We start from the raw sequence: 16682 nt of genomic DNA, 5'->3' as shown, positions 1-16682 counted from the left end.
TTCAGGATTATTGTCTAGGGTTTGCATTTGTATTCTATGGAAGTGTCGCAAGGCTTGTCTCTCTTTACTGTATTAGCTCGTTACATGTTTGATAATCCCTATTACGCCTTCATCCACATACTTGACCGCCCACCCTCTCTCAATGTCCTCACGTCCCCTAAGTTCATGGTCCCTCCATTCTTGCAACAGAAGCCAAAGACTCGTTTGGGAAACTGAACAAGCTCCGAAATACCTGGGACATCCATACAATACCGCTCTAGGTAGATGCAAATGGCCTGCCCTTCAACCAACGACCTCCTCTGCATGTACCACGAGCTATGCGCCGCCGCCTTGGCGTACCACCACGCAAGCAAAACTATGGCCCTCGGGTCCTTGTCCTCTAGGAGCTGCTTGTACCGCGGGTCTAGCTGGGTTAGGAAGGCGAGGAATTGGACCACGCTGTTTTCATTGATCTTTTGTGGGAGGAGCTGTGCGAGGAGTGAGGCGGCGACGTGGTATGGGTTGGATATCGGAGACGAAGCTGGGGAAAGGTTGAACGTGGTGAAGAATGTGGGAGGGAGAGCGTCAGGGGGAATTGGCTTTGCGCCGTTGGGCATTTGATCCTTGTGAAGGAGGAGTTCATGAAATATGCTCTCAGCTCTCGTCGGGTCAGCAAGAGCCCACGCAACCTTTTTACCTTCGCTCATCTTTAACCAGTCGAGGTCTAGGATGTCGGGAACTTTGAGTGGCCACACGCCCTCGACGTCCTGGGCATCGACTAGGGCGAGTGCTGAGGCGCCGAGAAGGACGGAAGACGTCCATATTGCGTCCCGTTCTGAGCTGGGTAGCAATGACAGGTCGGGGGTTGAGTGTGCTGCTAGGAGACGCTGCTGGAAGAGTACCGTGGCTTGGTACCAATGGAAGGCCAAGGCCGTGCGGTGTGAAGGAGGTTGTTTGGGGGTGATGTGACTATCATGAAGGAGGGCAAAAGCAATAAAGGCATGAATAAGAAACGGATGCTACTTGTGTTAGTGTTTGATACTCTCTTCATATAGACCAATCTTACCTTGGACGCCAGCTTAACCGCCCTCTCAGAATAAAGATGCCTCGTCTTCTCTGTCCCAATCGTAAAAACAGTCCTCAACCTAAACCTCTCCAACGCCGCCATCTCAGCCTCTCCAAGAACAATCTCCCCCACAGCACCTCTCGTCGGCTGCGCGATCGGGACCCTGAGCCCGGGCAATGGAGCTTTGAGGATCCGATCCGCAGCCGGGTCAGCGGCTACTGAAAATACAGGGCCAGCGCTGCAGTGGGCTAGATGAAGACTAGCTGAGGGTGAGGTCTGGGTGAAGGAGCAGATGAAGCCTGATGATACGCAGCGCTTGCATGAAGGCTTTGACTCGTCACACTGAAGGATTTTCAGTAATCAGTGCATGGGTTTTGTCAGAGTGAGATCAATACCTTGACGCTACGTAGCTTGCAGTTGCTACACCCTAGACGAGACTTGCGGTGAGCCTTCCTCTGCCTCATGGGCGGCGTCTTCTTGTTCGCCTCGCCGGCTACAACCATGATATCGATGCGTATGCCTTTCTCGGAACTTTCGGCAATGCCTCGGTAACTCAACGACGGTGATAGCTTATGTTGAGGAAGGTTGAGCTGATTGATCAGATAAGATACTAGAATATGCTTCACAGGGTTGATGCTTGAATTAGCGAACTCATCGATAGTTAGGGAGTAATGAAGTTGTCAAGTTGAATGGAATGAGGCTCTTTACCCCGACACTAACTCCATACTCCGAGAACTCTTGGCCAATTACAGTGACATCATTTATCCATGCCACCTCAGCCCTACGTCTCTGCAACAACAGATTTATGAAACCCTTTCATAACTCGTTATCGAAATGTCTGAGTCAACTCGCTCGCCTCAACATCAGACAAGACCCAAGTCAAGAACCTCCCAAAATAATCCTCTTCTCACCAAAGCATGACCATCTTCCGTTTTGTTCTCACTGCATCCCCCTGGACCCTATATCCCTGCCGCTATCCACAATCCCACACGGCCTCTGCTGGTCCACACGTCCCGTCCCACCGCGTAAATGACCCGTGAACAGGTTGGATATTAATACATTCTGTATTACGCTGCCTGCCCCTGCCCGGGCCTCGTTCATGCATCACCTGGCGTTGAAACGCGCTGACCTGGACTCAAGACCTCGTTACTCGAGACATTCAGAGTATCACAGAAACGGTTCGGAAACTCATTCAAAAGTCCTCATCGGACGACAATGTATAATAGTGTAATATAGAAGACGATGTGGTATCGATACGTGGGTTGCCTCTCTTGAATGCATCATGACCCTGTCCGTTCCATTCCATTCCCCCTCCAATCATTCATTCAGGTATATGCTCTCCGTGGAATCTCTGGTAAATGACTTGCTTGCCAACCTTCCGTCTTTTGTAAACGCCGCCAAACCAGTTGACCCATACATCACATCCCAACCGATGCTTGATGTAGCAAACATATATGCTTGATGATACAATACTTGACAAAGAAAAAAAGGAATTAGAGACGTAAATATCGTAGACAACGTAAACGTCAGTGTATGGTATGGTGTGGTGGTTGTGGCACACGCGCAGGCTGGCTGCGTGCTCTTCTTGCCACGTCGCACAGCTCTCCATATCATATCCAAACGCAGGCGGCCAGCGCTCTTCACACTGCCCGTCCAGCTCGGTTGCGGAGAGCTGACATATCGAGATTGATTGGTGGCCTAGAAATCTCCAGGCTGCGGCTTGGCATCCTCCTACCTCCGGGGGTACGGGGGTTGGCCACATTGACGCGCCCGGTGCGGTCAAGGATCCGTGGGGGCGAGTCGTCAGGGTCCGACTCAGAATCATCGTCGGGTCCGTCATAACCAGCATCAGCCAGTCTGGCGAAGTAATCGGCCAAACCATCGACGCTAGGGGTTCCAACCACAACATCATACTGAGGGGGAGGCGTCATAGTCGGTTCCGGGTGCTCCGAGACAAGTTCGGCTGCGGGGGGTGGTGCGACATCGTCTTCGAAAGCAGGAGGGTTGAAGCTTGGAACTCGGAGGAGATGGATTGGCCGAGGTTCTTGCTGACCACCAACCGCATTGGCCAAATGAGCCGCCTGCGGTGGTGCGGGAAGGTTTTCGCTGCTGGCGTTGACTCCGGGAAGTGTGCCCGTAGACGAGTTAGGCGAAGCATCTGTTGGCATGGTGAAGGCGTCGGGACACCCGCAAGTGGACTGATACGTCGCGCCATTGCAGTTCGGCCCCGAGTAGGCTGGGAGGTTCGTGTTGGCATGGGTAGCTCGGCAGTTGAGCACCGTAAAGGGCGAGTCAATGCTGATCTCAAAGTGCCGGCGCTTTGTGCCAGTGGGATCCTCAGGGTCGAGGCGGCTGATGCGCATCACAACCTACAACAGTCAGTAGATATTTCAGAAAGGAGTCGGTTATAAATCTTACCTTGATCCAGTGGAAGACATTGACATTCTTCCAGCTGCAGTCAGGGTGAAGTCGCAGTTCCTTGTTCTTTGCCATCATCTCGCAAGTCGGGATCTGGACGTTGGCCTCAATCTCAGTTGAACCCCAGAAAGTCTCCAGTCCCAGATCGATATCACCAAGAAGGTTAGCCGAGGGTTCGGGGAGTGGCGCAGCGGTAGTCTGTCGTCGAGCAGCATCCAGTGTTCGTCTTCGGGCGGCAGCCTCGCGGGCCTGTCGTCTCTGCTCGGGAGTGAGCTCGCCACCACGAAGCGTTCGGACCTCGGAGGAAGCATAAGACGACTCGAGAGGCTTGCCAGCAGACTTCTCCAGGAGAAGGATCTTGCGGCCCGGATCCTTTCGAGTGACGCGCTTATCACTAGTCCAGTACTCAATTGACTCCGTCACATACACCTTGAGCTTGTGCACTTGAACCTTGGCCAGAGGCGTAAGCTTAAAGGCGATGGGGATTTTGCTGCCAATTGGAAAACTCTTGCCCGAAATAACAATGTCGTAGTGAAGCTGATCTTCCCATTGTCGGCTGATAGAGATGGGCTCTGACATCTCGAGAGAGAGTTGATCGGGTACTCGAACAATCGAAACCTCCTTGGTGCCGTGGAGGTTAGGCTTAAAGGCGCCGGCTCGGTCAACTGTGGCTTGAAGTTCCCATTTGACGGATCCATACTGCAGCTTGGTCGTTTCCAGCTGGTGGTGATCGATGGGGAGTTCAAACGAGTAGTCGTAAACACCGGGGTAAAAGACCTTGTAGCCCTTGACCTGAGTGGCAGAGGCAATTGGGCTGTCGCCCTTGTTAAAGCTTCGCGATTGAACGCTCTGCAGCGACAGGCGCTTCATCTCCTTGGCTGTCAGGTTGTTGCGATGCGGCGACAGCGAGCTCGAAGGGCTGGGTCGGGCCAGGTTCGTCGAGCTGCCGTTGGGCGATGCGTTCTTGAGTTTGTAGGTGCATTGGTTGCCATAGTCGGATTCCCAGCCGTCATTCATGGCATTGAAAAATGTGAGGACCTGAGTGCGCAGACTCTCCTCCTCGTAGACGTCCTGCTTCAGCGGCGGGATGCCCTCGGGCCATTCTGTGCGGGCGCGACCGAGAAGCTTAAGCTGAACGGCCTTAATCTTGACGTTCTTCGTAACGCGCAATTGAAGTCTGCCTCGAAGCAGAGCGGTGCCGCCTTGGGAGTCGCGATGGCCGTGGCCATCATGGTCGAAGCCCGAGAGGAAAATGTTTTGTTCGGCGAGGAGAATTGAGCATGACACGCCACTGCCGGAAGCGACGGGTTTCGGGACCTCGGCGACGCAAGAGGTGATGGCAGATTTTGAAGATCGTGCAGACATGAAGCTGCTTCGGTTGGGGTTAGAGACGGCCATGTTCATATTCATGTTGTGCGAACCCGTCAATGACGGATTAGAGACACGGGCGGCAGCCATTGTTCCGTGTGGATTTGAGTCAGTCGAGTTGATGGGTGTTGAAGTGATTGTGGAGGTAGAGATTAAATCATGTGCCGGGGAGCCGGGGAGGATGTCGTCATATGCTGGCGGGGACTGTGTGGGTGTGGTGGAAGCGGCCCTGGTCGCACCTGCCCCAGCGGGACCTGCTCCAATAGCAGACTGGCAAGTCAGGTCCGACTGGCAAGACTGGGCAATTGCGCGTCCAGTATTGGCAGTTGCGGTGGAAGTGGCAGTGGAAGTGGCAGTGACAGAACTGGTCCCGTCGGCGCTTTCCCGAGTCGTGCGATCAGCAGCAAATGCTGGCTCGGCTCTTATACGACCCGAAGTGGCACAAGTATTCGAATAAGCAGGGTCAATCGCTTCAGAGGGGCCTGCTAGAGACAGCGAATTCAAAAGCTTATCCCTGCGACGCGCTGCTGCACGAGGCTTAAAGCTCCTCCTCCTTTTTGTGTTGATACTGCTGCCGCTGGGACAAACCTGGACGGCGTCGTTGAAAGAGTTGCTGGGCGCGGGCTGTAGTGATGGCGCACGACGAGGCGCTGGAGGCGGCGGGGGAGTGTCAGGCCGGTTCCCTGGTCGCAACTCTCGAGGCACGTAGCCCGAGGGATAGCTAATAATGTGGATGGCTTGGGGACGAGACCGCCGGGGACCGATCAACGGTGCCGGGAAGCGTGCAACCGACAGCGAAGAAGGTTTCTTGCTGAGGCGCGGGCGGTAGTAAACGTTATCGTAAGACGTGACCCAGTTGGAGCGGCGCTGGGTTTCGGGAGCTGTTGTTGTCATTGTCAATGGCTGTGCTTGGGTGACGACGACGGCTAATAAGCCAAGAGGATATGATGGTGCCCAGCCAGCGAGCAAGCCTTGGGACGTGACGCAAGCAAGAAGAGGCTGAGTGATGAGAGAGAGCAAGGGCAAGAATGTCTAAAGTGACAGAGTTTACTGGGATGCTAGAGCAAGCAGCAGGCGGGTGGGTAAACACTTGTATGTATATGGCTTCGAGCCAGACAGTAAAAGATTGGGGCGTTTGTGTGAATATCGCGCGTGAGGGAGGGCAAGGCGTGGCTTATAACAAACAACAAGAGTCCAGACGGTTGAATGTGTGAGCGGGACCTCGGTCTAATAGCAACAGGAGGACGCCATGATAGAGACCAGCCAGACCAAGGGAAGGGAAGGGCTGGGATGGGGATGGATGGGGAGGGGTCCAGGCACGCACGCACGTACTGCACAAGACAAGAAAAGAAGACGGTGTGTGCGCGTGCGGCGTGCGTGCAAGTGAGTGCAGTGCGAGTGTATGTAGTGTGGCAGCGGTGATGGGATGGGGCCGGGCATCAAAGCACAGGACAGCAACGGTGCTTTTCTTATGCGCTGGCATGCCAAAGTTGGGGCTGAGAGGTGAGGGTATCCATACAGCCGGCGCCGAACAAGCCAAACACCAAGCAGAGCCAGGCGATGGGCAGCAACACCAAGGCCGGGGGGCCAGGGGGGTCACGCCTTGAGTTGGCGGGCGGTTGGCGGGGTGGGGATGATGCGGGCAAACAAGGGTGGAGAGCAGGGCAGAGGATGGGACTAGGAAGAGGACAGGGGTTGGAGACGTTGTGATGCTGCTTGCTTGTTGCTTGTCTGTACGGGCGAGTGAAAGTGAAAGAGGGAGTGGCGGTGATGGTGGAGAGTAGCTTTTGCATCATGAGGCGGTTATGATGAGGCCGGGAAGGGATATTCTGAGACGGCGTGACATGTTTGGCTTGATTTTTTTGTCTCTCCCGCCATAAGCCATAGAGATCGCCAAGGTGCAGTGCCGTATGCGAGATTTGCAAGAGATTGATGAACATTTTCATTCACTTGAACGGTGGGAGTGCATGACCAAGGAAACGGGGGGCGTGTGACATGCAAGAAAGACACCATCCAAACAGAGGAATGGCCATTAAACAACTCCAAACCTGCTCTGGCTGGTGTTGAAAGGAAGAAAGCCGAACAATGAACTATACGTACCGGTACTATAATGTGGAAAATCCGAAACGGCCTCGTTGGACAGGCTAGTGGAGCTCTGGCCTCTGCCGCTGACTGGCGGTGATGATCCTAGTCGATTTGGATGCTCTCCCGCGTCCTCGAGAATTTATTCGAGGTTGATGCTACTCAGCTCAGCTCAGCTTAGATGAAATGGTACCCAAGCTCCACGTCTTCAGGGCGCGTAACGACGGCGGTAGAGGCGGAGGATTGGCCGGCGGGGGCTTCAGGAAAAGAAAGTTGCAAAAATCCAATATAATCTGGACGGTCCAGACAGCAGAAAGAGATTTGAGAGACAATGAGCTCAGGTGAGCGATTCGCGTGTCCAATTAAGCACGGTTCGCTGAGGCTGCTGGGCTGAAGTCTGAGACCGGCGACGGCGACGGACTGGGGTGTGAGACCTTGGGTTTTTTTTCTTCTCTTTAAAAAGCTCGGAGCAAAAGTCTAGATGAGGTAGGCCATGGGACGAGGGGGAGGAGAAGGAGGATAAGGATACGAGACGAGAGCAGACGACGCAAATGCAAGACGATGGGCGATCAGGGAAGAATCCGGTGGTTGACCTATCAGGGAGAGGGATGCTCGAGAGGTGTTCCCAGACAGGATTTTTGCGGCGCTCAAACAAGCAAGCCGATGATGTAGTAATGTTCCAGAAACTGGATATGAATTTGGAGAAGAAGAAAAAGGAAGCAAGAGAGGAGAGAGACAATTGACGAGCTAGATATTCATTCCACGTTCTTGCAGTCTGGTGTGCATAATATCTTACCCTTTATTCCGACTAAGCCGTGCGAGGTAATTCCATTCGGCATCAGAAGCCAACACAGAATAAGCCCCAGAAAAAAAAAAAAGCTTCTTGACTGTGGTTTGTACTGTACAAAGCAAACGGCCATCAGCAGAGGGTATCTTGTCGTTTTCGGTGACGCGGCACAAGGGTCGGGCCTCGAATGACCCCACGAGGAGCCCCAAACCCGGAAAATGGGATGGGCTACGTAATTGGGTACATCCCCCATCTGCCGCCGCAACCAAAGAGTGACAACTAGACAACCAAAGAGATGCGCTCTCAAACAGGGTTTGGGAGCGTTTACAGTAGTTGCCAAGGGGTCTTCCGGTTGGCGGCCGTGCCGGTCCCGAGACGACAAAGGAATACAGTACAAAAGAGCCTCCCCGACTTAGTGGAAGATCCGGATGAGCTGGAACAGACCGGTCCATCCATCTCCGGGGACGGCGAAGGAGGGTGATGGGGATGACGGAAGGTCGGCATTCGATAACTCAAGTGTGTGTGGAATCATACAAAATCCCCCAAGGTTATTCCCGAGCGCCTCATCTGACGGGAATGGCCATGCTCGTCAGGTACAGCGTTGCACGTTTTTTTTTTTTTTTCGTCGCCCGCCTCGCTCTGATGCGGCGGTGTGTGTCGTGCAGTTATGTGAGCCTCGTGAAGAATTTCCTTTCCCTCTCGGGGGGATTCCCGCTGTAGACAAGGATGGGCCATCTTGTGAAGGAGAGGGCTGGGATCATCACGGGTTCCAGTCAAGTGCATCTTTTTGAGTGGAGTGGCGATTATAGTGCATGGAAGGGTCTCGTCCCGAGGCTGAGCGTCTTTTTTTTTCTGTGGCTTCGAGAATGAATGCCGAGCTTCATCCATACATCCCGACGGCGTAAATGGTGCACTATTCTCAATCAAGAGTTGAGTGTATCTTGTCTCTCGCCTCGTTCAAGGCTAAGCGGATCTTGGGTGCCGTTCCCAGCTTAGACGTGCATGAATTCAATGCCAGATCCCGAGCCTCAACTTGTTCATCGGACTGTTCAACGAAGAACTCGCCTCTCTACCTGCGACATTCCCCCAACGCTCGTCTGAGTATGGGATATCCCAACCTCACACAAATTCGGGGTGCAGTCGTCCGATGAAGATCCCACGTCGCCGGAAACAGAACCTAGCACTGATCTGAGCCTCCAACCCTCCGCAACCAGGATGTGACAGAAAAATAAACGACAACAGCCCGGCAGTCTCTTCCCTCGATCAGGGAAGCCAGGCAGGCGCCCTTGTTTCAGCGCGCCGTCATCAGTTCTTGTGTCAAATTTCCCGGTTGGAAGGATATCCCCATGAGACCATGGCTCGTGCAGCCAAGGGCCCCCCAATGGTGAAGCACTGGTGTAGGTCAGGAACTTGGTTTCTGCTCGAATCACCCATAGAGATTGGGTCCAATATCCGTTAGTGATCATCATATCGTCTGGCCAGCATGCCTTCTGGAGGCTCGAATCTGCGCCGTGAACCACTTCTTCTTCTTGTCCCTGGGAGATTGGCGCTGCCAGCTCAGCGCTGATCGTCGTCGACCGTCTCCAACTCTAATTCCTTGTCTCTTTTGACCAAGGCATCAATGGATTCTACCCCAAGTCCCGCCGCCTCATTTAGGGTCTCAAAAAAGTAAACAAGTAATGAATATCAACAGCGCGGCTTACGTCGTCCAGGCAGCGGATTGCTGTCATCTTGCTTGAGGCTCGAGGCATCTCCCCTGCAGTAAGCCATCGATCTGGTGGCGACAAAAAGAAAGGAAGGGCAGTTAATTGATTGCGTTACGTTGCTGGGGAGAAGAGAGCTCATCGTTAAAGAGGTCAGTGCTTCCCGTCCGTCCATCGATGGAAGCTCTGAAGAAGCCAGCCCGTCCTTCTAGTGTAGCCCTTTTCCCAGCATCTTCATCTCGCGCGTTTCAATCTCCCTTCTCCCTTCGGTCATGACCGTGATTGAGCGTGGGTCTGCCACCTCGATCGTCATGACCGGGGAACCCGGTATTTCTCTGGACAGGGGTTAGGTCAAGGATCAGCGTCCTGTGAGGTCATTTCTCTCTTTCCCTCAGACCCGATCGAGGGGTTTGTTTGACGTTTGTCTCTAGCCCTGTGAGGTGGGTTCTGCGAATGGATGCTCTACTAAGCGCTGTGAAGCGTATTCAAGCTTTGTGTAAACGCCATTATCGCGGTAGTGCAAGCCCAAGATGAATTGTGCGCTTTGTTGCGAGCTTCTATTGTTTTACTTTTTGATGCATCCATAAATGATGAGCCATTCGGTGCACAATAACAACATAATCGCTCGGACCCTTTGCAACCGTTGCTTCTCGCGATCAACCCGTATTGCATCATCAAACATCCGGGGAAATGCATCTCAATTACGTCCTTGACAACTCATTCGCCGGTCACCCAATGCATTGAGCATCATTCTAGGATGTCATCTCGAGAACACCTGTGCGTATTCTTGACCTCTGCCAGTGCGCTTCACATGAAGCTGCACACAGTCTTCAATAAGCAGCGTATCCGTAGCTCGAGGCCGATTCAAAGTTTCGTCCCCCGGAACCGCCGCGATTGGGCAAACTCAACCGGCACTGCACTGCTGCATATGCCAGACTCGATGCGACTAACACAAATGGCTGTCACGGGCCGATGCAAGCTCCCCGGCTCTTTGACCTGCTGTCTCTCAGTATGTTTCAGGCGCAGTTGGAGTCATCTCAGCTGATTTCCATATCTTTGTTTACTCCAATGACCCAAAGCGTGCGTATCTATGGATGCTAGAGTGGTAGTCTCGCCCAATGTAGAGGAACCTTTTGGAGGCGTCCCTTGACACTGCCCAGAACCAACATCAACAACAAGGTGTAAGTATCAGGCGATTTGTAAACCCTGCTGACGAGATAGCGCTACCCTCTACGCGTTATTGGACGGACGAGTTCCCTTTGGAGCTGATGGCAGACCCTGGCCATCCCCATCACAGGCCCCTTGTTTGCCTAGTCGGCCACTAGACCGGCATCCGGTTCATTCAAGCATCGACCCCATGATGCATCACCTACGTAGTACCCGAAATCTCGTCGAGTTTCCAAAAGGGCTCAGCCAAGGGCAAGATGAGGCATAGCTTGCGGTATTTGTCAAGGGTTGAGACTCCGCGCGACTGCTTCTCGTGACCCTTTTTTTGATAACCGAGGACACGCACTCTCTAAGTTAGCTCCCCCGCATTTCATAATGCCTCTTTTTTTTTGCGGGGGAGATGGGCCATCACCACCAGCTTCCTCTTTTAAACCCGCGCAGCGTCCGTTGGTTGCATGCCAAGAGGTACCCCGACTTCTCCTCGGAGGTGCCAAGATGAGTAACCCCTCGTGAGAGATTTAAACGACAATGGCGCAGCACTTGACGGCAGCCACGGGGAGAGTCTGAGTCGGCGGCAAACGAGATCTTCATGAGTGGTGTGGCAGTGTCTAGTTCCCGCCCGGGGTTTGCTCGTGGAATGTCATTGATAGTCAGGCTGGACATGGAATCGCGAATAGCGCGAGGTTGCTGAATCAATCACAGAATCCAGGGGATTACAAATTGGATACCGCTGTTTCCAAGACCGAGTCGTTCAGACTGACGCGGCTCGAGGTAATTCGACCCATTCAGTGACAGCCATTTGACGCTTGAACTGCTAACAGAGCACCATTGACACCTCTCACCGGTGGCTTGCTCCCTGTTAATAATCCCAATCAAGAAGGACCGAAAACAAAAGAAAGCTAATTGAACAAGACACTCTCATGTCAGCCTGATCTCAGTTTAGCTAAACGATGGCCAGAGTAAGGCCGTAATGTCTACCCACGGACGTGTTTCTTGGCCCTGGCCGTTCGGTCAGGCACTTGCCGGTCTAGACTTTTTAGCCTGCCTTTCACAAGTGCCGATGCAACATCATCTCTTTACCGTTGCGATGCTTGAATTCGTCGATCACAACTCTACCCTACACCGTCCGGGCCGATCGGATCCGGGCCTGTCGGTCCACTCTTCCGTGTCTTCCGGGATATCCGCCGGAAGGATGCCGGCCGATCAAAGCATACATGGAGGTGGACTTACGGTGTTTTACGGTACTTACGGTGTGTTATGGTATTTGATTTTAATGGTGTCATGTATTGATAACTGTACCTTCTGCTGTTGTGGCTGATAGCCTCTTTTGGACTAGGTAGTCATTGTGGACAATAACAATATAGATGGACAATTCAAGATTGATTAGGACATTTAGGTTTAAGAAAGCTCTTTTGCTTCGTCTATTACTGTCTGATCTCGTTGGCAACTAATGTACAACCTTTGCTAACCGAACCCGTTGCATGAGTAAGACTCACTTAGACTCCTTCTTCTTCTTCTTCTTCTTCTTCTTCTTCTCCATCTCCTTCTTGGCAGCCGCGGACTTGTCCTGAAGGCTACGTAGATGAGAATCGACCTCATTCAGATATCCGTCTGCGGCCATCTCAACACTTAGGTCAACGAGACAACGACGGGTATGAATATTGTCGACTGAAGACTACTCGTTAGCACAAGTCTCGCCCGAAGTTTCTTACCCTAGGGGGTGGGAGGGCTTACCGGCCTCGAGGAGGGTACCGATCGCGTACAGAAGCTTCCTCATCTGATTCGCAATGTCCTTCGAAGCTCCAGCCTTGACAACAAGCTCCGGATCGTCAGCCCACTGGCGGAACATCTTACAGAGGTTGTCGACGTCGCTCCTCAAGACCTGAGAGTGCGCACCGGGCTCAGGGAAGTTCTGCTGGAGAGTGTCGAAGGCCGTGTTGAGGACATCGATCATCTCGACAATGGACTTGCCCTTGTAGGTGTCATAATCGGGTGTGAACATGTCGGACATTGTGGCTGATGTGTATTCTTTGTTGTGTTGTATAGGCTGATGTGTGATGTTTGCTGTCTTGAAGAGACTGTTATGTGATGCTTGCTGTGCTGTAGAGCTTGTGTCTGATGTCTACTGTATGGATGAGGGTACTGTAGATACTTCTCATCCTTATGTATACATTCCATGTCTCCTTCTCGCGGCATTGCTATTGACGATAAACTGGCGATTTACTGTTTGTGTTGAGTCGACATTCACGGAGTTTGGGATAAGGTCAATGACTAGGTGCTCGAATGTGAGAGTGATGAGGCCTCACGAGCGAACGACTGGTCGGTGATCAACTAACTACCTTACGGTATGTGATGGGCGAACGCTGCATCGAGTGTTATTGTCTCTATATTAACCTCATGGCCCGTCTGCACTGGCCGGCTTTCCTGACTTGTACAAATTGAGTATCGAACGAGTGGCCGAGACCAATCACTAAAGCCGTGGTCATGATGTCTAACCTTGAGCAAACGAGACAGGCCTAGCTATAAGAGTTTGAACCGGAGTATGAAATGGTGTTCGTTCAATTTCGTTACCTACATCGCCCTCTGACCTATGTAGCAAACCTCCACAATTTCCAAACTGTTTTTACCCCCTGATACACAACGGCTGAACCCTTCAGCGTTCATCCGTAACATCCTCCAGAGATTTCAAAGTGTCCCTGAGATGTCTCAGAAACAAATCCAAAACTGACTTCTGATCCGGACCGAGGCGCTCGTTGAGCAGCTCATAGACTACCAAGGAACAATTGTTAACCCAGATAATGCCACGAATAGCCATTAGTTGTTGGAACTTACTGCGATCAAGAAGGCTGTTGACTCTCAGAATTAAATGGGACAGCGTACGATACGACTGGGGACGGTATCTGCGCCAGTACTCCAGAGACCTGGGGCAGGCGCCAGGCATGCGGTGGGCATCGTTGGCCATCATCCATGTGATGAACCGCAACTCGTGGGTGACAATGATGTTCTTGAGGGCTTGACCTTTCAAGTCTATCCCAGCTGCCTTGAGGGTGAGCATGCAGAATACCCTTCTGATTTCGTTGACGGCGTAAGGGATGCCTTCCAGGCGCTCTGTCTCCCGGGGTTCTGTATCCGGGGGGCGCTCTGCATTCTGGGCGGACATGACTGTAGTGTTGGGGAGGATGGCTACGAGATGTTTCCGTAGAGTAAGTTGGACAAAGAGATGGGGAGTGTTGTGGAAGAATATTAAGAGTGTCAAATTGGCTGGTAGATAGAGTGTGTAAATTGGGCAGTTGGGCTATTTAGGGGTTATATATCTACAATTCGACGAGGATTAATTGTCGCTGGAGATATCGCTACCATGAATCTCTGCGAAAGAGACGCGTAAGGACAATTGTCTGATGCTGTAGATGGGTTTTGCATCTTGTTGCAACGTAGGCAGGCCCTGAAGCGGACCAAGAGCGGTGATGCGTCTCCTTACAACTTTGTGAGTGTCTGGAATGGCCTTCAACCTTGAACTTCAACAGCGAACATAATCCTCAGGGTGAGCAGCCTGTCGCAGCGAAAAAGAGCCCAACGAGGATGAATATTATGCTTAAAGCAGGCCTTGCCATGTTGCAGGCGCTCAGTTGTCGTGCCTCGCACTTCTGATCCACCAACGCTTCTAGACCCTGCCAGACTCCTGTGAACGACTTCTAGGAAAGCCCCTTTCCATCGTATTATAGCTAGTGGTGTTGTTTCCCATCTGCTCTCACGCCTCCCAGGGTGGTGATTTGCCGCGCTCCGTCAGCTCGCGAAGAGTCGTCACAGTCTTGGAACACTGATCCATCAAGGCCAGTGTTTCCTTAAGTCTGTCCGGGTTCCCAACGCCTGCTCTGTAAAGGTCCACAACTTGGAGAGGAAAAGTTAGTTAGAAACACGGTCTCTGCGGGAGAGCTACTCACTGCGCTTGAGCATCTCGCATAGATCCGTAGCACCTTCCGTGAACTTGCTGTATATATCCGGGCGATCGTAATACTGGTACGACAATGAGCCAGGGAGTGAGGACTCGAGGGCAGCGCCCGAAGCTTCGACCCAGTCGAGGAACTCTTGTCGGTAAGCTCTCAGCTGCGACATCCGGGGCCATCCATCTGTGTGGCCGCGATCGAGCGCCAGGGCGACGATCATGTTGTAGGTGATTGTGATTTCTTCGACCGTGCTGGCGAGGCTTTTTCGCCCTGCAACCTGTTCGCTGACCATGGTTGTTGAGTTGGAGAGGGCGACCTCTGATGTGGTTGTGGAGGAGAGAAGGTGTTTAGGTTGGATTGTGAGTGGAATTTATAGAACGAACGGGGGATACCGTGTTACGGTTACTTGCCGTGGAAGCGGGTTATTCACTGCAAGAATTTTGCACAGAATAAGGAATATGATTCACTGCCTAAAGCAAACAAAATGGGGGTTTTTTTTTTAAAAAGGACTGAAACCTGCTTCATCTGGCTGCTGCATCATTCAGAGCGTTTGAAGCGCGAAGAGACGAGTACGTGGTATGATTGAGCCTCTAGAGAACCAAAGTATGATGTCCGACCTTGGGAGCGTGTTGACTTGGGGTTTGATTATAATCTTGAGTCTATCTCACTTAGACACGAGGATGTTCTCCCAATCGCTCCTGGTGTCTGCTATCTGTTGATGGTTTGACAAGTATTTTGACACAGTCCGAGCGCCCAAGCTCCTCATGTATTAACAATTAACATAACTAACCATGACTCTTGAGGCCATGTTGACTAGTGGTATACCTCCATGGCTCAAATTCCCACATTTATACATGCTCCCATTTGTGGTTCTGGAGACTGGAACCGGCCTTTGCCTCAATCACGCATATAATTCAACTTTTGTGGTTAATCGACTTTGCCCAATCAGTATCATCCTATCCATACGACTGGGTCTTCAGGCGACTCAAGCCATTCTTCTTTGGGGAGTGTGTTTAGGAACCGGTTGAGCTCCTCTATTATACCCGCGATCCTGGTGAGGGATAGTCTAGCCTCGGACTGTGTGTTCTTTTCCTTGTACATCTTTTCAACTGAATGCTTTAGTTTAAGAACCTCTTAGTAATAAGAAAACTCTACTTACGGCCTTCGATATCTGAGAGCAGGTGCCCCAACTGCGAAAGTATCGTCTCTCTTGGATAGTCGTGGTTGCGAAACTTGTAATCGAGCGATATCGTTGACGAGCAAACAAGATTTGCGCCAAACCTCTCGGACCACCTGCAGAACTCGTACCGCTTGACTCGGATCTGAGACTCCTCGGGGAACTTCTCGATGGCGCCTTGTTGCCGCATCATGGCGAGGAGCCTGTCAAAGGCGGCGAAGCACTTGTAGACGAGGACGTGGATATGGTCGGGATGGTGAGTTGTCATTGTTACGATGCCCTTGGGTGTTTGTTTGCTCATGGAAAACGTATATTATATAGTATGGCCTGGAGGATGGGATTCAGAGCCTTGAGCTTGCTGCCGTTCACCTGGGAAAGGCGAACAAGGGAGAATATTTCATCGTGTCACCATCGTGTCACCATTTCACTGGATACTGGCACCAAGGTTGGACCCCTGGGCGGGATTGGGAAAGAGCACGGCTTGCAACGAGGGACGAGGTGTTCAACTGGTAGAGTCATGGTGGCGGATGGTGTTTTCTGGATGAAGGAGGGGTAGGTGGGTGGAAGGGGTTGATATTAGGGTGGAACTTGGAAGATTGGCTTTACAATACTCTTATTGACTGTGTATATAAACTTGTATGGGTATCGGTTGTCCTATTTATTCGTCTTGAAGGCATCGAGATAAGACAAACACCTGCTTCAACCTCTTGAGTGCATGTCGTGATGCCACGTGAGATGAAGCTTGACAGCTCAGAGGTTCGGCCCTCTCAAACCGGTACAATGTCTCCTGGGTGGCACAAACAGTCAAGTGTGACGGCGGGGTGCCATCACTTGACAAAGCCGAACCCGTATCTGAGCCGAGACACTATCATTTTCCCTCCAATGGATCTCGATCCTAGCAGTTGACATGTCGTTAGCCCTATATTCATCCCCAGACCGCCAATAAACAACAAGGCAGGCTTTTTCTCCCCATGACTCAAATTCCGATCAC

General features: G+C 52.0%; 6 protein-coding genes across 6 annotated transcripts; all 6 read right to left on the bottom strand.

Moving 5' to 3' along the window:
- Positions 1-101: 101 nt before the first annotated feature.
- Positions 102-1548, bottom strand: LRP88_01031 (Zn(II)2Cys6 transcription factor domain-containing protein; the record flags this gene model as incomplete). The annotated part of the gene is made up of 3 exons (XM_083237730.1): positions 102-998; positions 1046-1387; positions 1441-1548. The coding sequence occupies 3 exons, from the start codon at positions 1546-1548 to the stop codon at positions 102-104; spliced, it is 1347 nt and encodes a 448-aa protein (XP_083106235.1).
- Positions 1549-2685: 1137 nt separating this feature from the next.
- On the bottom strand, positions 2686-5725 carry LRP88_01030 (or S-antigen, C-terminal domain-containing protein; the record flags this gene model as incomplete). Its single annotated transcript, XM_083237729.1, has 2 exons — positions 2686-3414; positions 3464-5725. The coding sequence occupies 2 exons, from the start codon at positions 5723-5725 to the stop codon at positions 2686-2688; spliced, it is 2991 nt and encodes a 996-aa protein (XP_083106234.1).
- A 6337-nt stretch (positions 5726-12062) lies between these two features.
- LRP88_01029 (uncharacterized protein) lies at positions 12063-12581 on the bottom strand (the record flags this gene model as incomplete). The annotated part of the gene is made up of 2 exons (XM_083237728.1): positions 12063-12238; positions 12305-12581. 2 exons carry the CDS (start codon positions 12579-12581, stop codon positions 12063-12065), a joined length of 453 nt encoding a protein of 150 aa, XP_083106233.1.
- A 642-nt stretch (positions 12582-13223) lies between these two features.
- On the bottom strand, positions 13224-13730 carry LRP88_01028 (uncharacterized protein; the record flags this gene model as incomplete). The annotated part of the gene is made up of 2 exons (XM_083237727.1): positions 13224-13339; positions 13403-13730. 2 exons carry the CDS (start codon positions 13728-13730, stop codon positions 13224-13226), a joined length of 444 nt encoding a protein of 147 aa, XP_083106232.1.
- A 588-nt stretch (positions 13731-14318) lies between these two features.
- On the bottom strand, positions 14319-14806 carry LRP88_01027 (uncharacterized protein; the record flags this gene model as incomplete). The annotated part of the gene is made up of 2 exons (XM_083237726.1): positions 14319-14458; positions 14512-14806. 2 exons carry the CDS (start codon positions 14804-14806, stop codon positions 14319-14321), a joined length of 435 nt encoding a protein of 144 aa, XP_083106231.1.
- Positions 14807-15465: 659 nt separating this feature from the next.
- Positions 15466-15959, bottom strand: LRP88_01026 (uncharacterized protein; the record flags this gene model as incomplete). The annotated part of the gene is made up of 2 exons (XM_083237725.1): positions 15466-15623; positions 15674-15959. 2 exons carry the CDS (start codon positions 15957-15959, stop codon positions 15466-15468), a joined length of 444 nt encoding a protein of 147 aa, XP_083106230.1.
- Positions 15960-16682: the final 723 nt, after the last annotated feature.

Source organism: Fusarium phalaenopsidis, assembly GCF_050370095.1.
Source record: "Fusarium phalaenopsidis strain FUZ10S chromosome Unknown contig_32278, whole genome shotgun sequence".
In the NCBI taxonomy this organism is placed as follows: domain Eukaryota; kingdom Fungi; phylum Ascomycota; class Sordariomycetes; order Hypocreales; family Nectriaceae; genus Fusarium; species Fusarium phalaenopsidis.
This window is presented reverse-complemented; position numbering and strand designations above follow the sequence as displayed.